We start from the raw sequence: 2500 nt of genomic DNA, 5'->3' as shown, positions 1-2500 counted from the left end.
GTCCCCAAACTTGATAAGACTGCAAAGCTCCCATTTGGTTTCATGGAGACATGCAAGTCACTAAGAATTTCTTCATCAACATTGAATATCAAATTCCTCTTCCCTGCTTAACTCTATGTTAATCTAAACCTATGACTAGCCTTTTTCTATTGAAGATTGCACGGATGACTTTCCCGAAGAGGTTTCGTATCTAAAGGAGCAAGTCACTGTTGCGTTTCTCTCGTTTTGATCGACGAGAGGAGGCGAGAGCGGAGGAGCTGAACCCGTAGGAAGGGGAACGAGGAGCGCCCTTCAATATCTCCTTGGAGACGCAGCGTCGTCAATGTAGGGAAGGCTGCTGAATTCGGCGAAGGAGGACCCCGCAGGAGCGGAGGCCGAGGCTGCCGCGACTGCGTCGAAGGAGACCCTCGTCCTGGGATCCAGCTCGGGGATGGAGATCGCGGCGGTCTCGACGCTCGTCCTGTAGCTGGGTCGCCGCAGCGTGGTGGGAGCTCGGGTCTGCTGCGGAGACGTCGACGAGAGGCTTCCGGCATCTAAAGTCGCCTGCTCGTAGGACGGAGGCTGGAGGGTGTGGTAGGAGGGAGGCGCGTCTCTCAGACTCCCTATCGAGGCTCGCCGGCCATCCCTGGCGGCGATGGAGGTCGTGGAGCGAGAGTTGAGGATGCTCCTCACTTCGTCCAGACGGCGGTTCCTCGAGCGGAAGTTGTAGGCCGTGGTGATGATGAGAATGCTGAAGGACACGACGATCAGGGCGCAGATGGCGATGGGACCCGCGAACCCTCCCTGCGCCGCCGTCGGGACTCTGGGTTTGTCGGTCGAGGAGGGCTTGGGCTCGAAGTCTGCCGCCGCGCCGTCGTGGTGGGCGGCGGGAGGGGGCGGCTGCGGGTCGGGGGGCTGGGCCACCTCGACCACCGAGATGCAGACGCCGTCCGGACGCCTCAGGCCGTTGGGGCAGTTGCATCTGCGGAGGAACGACTTTGAAGTTTGGGGAAAGGAACTGCTGTAGCTAACAGAATATCGTTGGTAGGTCATCTACTTACCTTACACCGAATACGTATGCATATACATATATATATATATAAATATAGATATATATATATATATATATATATACATATATATACATATATATATATATATATATATATATATATATATATATATATATATATATATGTACACACACACACATATCTATATATATAAATAAATATATATATATATATGTATATATGTATATATATATATATATATATATATATATATATATGTATATATATACATATATATATACATATATATATACATATATATATATATGTATATATATATATATATATATATATATATATATATATATATATATATATATATATGTACATACATACACACATACATATATATATACATATATACATATAAACATATATATATATATATATATATATATATATATATATATATATAAACATATTATACAATAGTGACATCGCTAATACCAAAAAATAAGAACTAAAAAAGAAAAGCGACATATCTTAGAATAAAATAAGCGAAATCTCTTCTTTTGAAAGAAACAAAACAAAACAGGTAACTCCACTAAATTATTCAATACACTTAGGGAAAGAATACGCATTGGAGCTAAGAAAAGAAAAATTCAATCTCGTTTTGTTTATCATTAATCAGTTAATCAATATACAGTAGGATTGATTTTGTTTCTCAGCTACGTGTTAAGAATAAAAAAGAAATAAAAAAATAAGGAAAAGAAGGATAGAAAATTTCCCCATATTATGGATTAATTCTCCTTTTTTACATATTCACGTATAACACGCTAACACCGGTATCAATATCAACAATAGCATCTCTAAAATTCTTATTCCAAAAAGCCATAATAACCTCCCCACCCCTACACACCAAAAATAAAATACACAATTAAATGAATAGATCAATCTATTGGTGCCTTCTTTCAGCTCATTGTCATGATAATTAGTAAGTCACTTTCCATTAAAAAATTACAAAAAAATGCGAGCCCGTTTCAAATCACAAACAAAAAAAACAAAAGCTAGCGCGGATTCCCCCCCCCCCTCCCCCTCCATCCAACATGGCGCCGATGACTCACCTTCCTTCGTAGCAAACGAGGCTGAGATCGAGCAAAACGCACTGAATATCATATTCGCAGGTCTCGCCATCCCGACGGCCCGCCACGCAGCGTCCGTCGGGAGCCCGGGTGTGTCCTCCCCGACAGAGACAAGTCCCCGTGTACTGGACTTCGCAGTATTCCTCGGGAGGACAGTCGGCATGTTGCTGTTTGGGTCATGGGAGGAAGAGGGAGAACGGTTGAGGGATTAGGTGTGGTTTTGTATAGAGGGAAAAAGGGATCTTTACTTACAGATGATGGGTTAATATCGACAAAGACATTAGATACTTATGGATAGTGAATTATCATATGCAGTTGGATGATAAAGATAAGGATAAATAATTACATACATAAACACACACACAC

At 41.9% G+C, this 2500-nt stretch overlaps 1 protein-coding gene across 3 annotated transcripts in view; it reads right to left on the bottom strand.

Annotated features, from left to right (window-relative positions):
* LOC122247891 (uncharacterized) overlaps positions 1-2500 on the bottom strand; it is a 10752-nt gene that overhangs the window by 857 nt on the left and 7395 nt on the right. For all 3 annotated transcript variants that reach the window (XM_043007590.2, XM_086549810.1, XM_043007591.2), the window contains exons 3-4: positions 2117-2301; positions 1-961 (exon numbers count right to left, since the gene is read on the bottom strand). The exon at positions 1-961 is cut by the window's left edge and continues 857 nt beyond it. In XM_043007590.2, the coding sequence (XP_042863524.2) occupies positions 292-961; positions 2117-2301 (855 nt within the window). In that variant the 3' untranslated portion in view covers positions 1-291. The remainder of the gene's footprint in view (positions 962-2116; positions 2302-2500) is intronic.

Source organism: Penaeus japonicus, unplaced genomic scaffold (assembly GCF_977035675.1).
Source record: "Penaeus japonicus unplaced genomic scaffold, GWHDUDI00000001_assembly GWHDUDI00000022, whole genome shotgun sequence".
In the NCBI taxonomy this organism is placed as follows: domain Eukaryota; kingdom Metazoa; phylum Arthropoda; class Malacostraca; order Decapoda; family Penaeidae; genus Penaeus; species Penaeus japonicus.
This window is presented reverse-complemented; position numbering and strand designations above follow the sequence as displayed.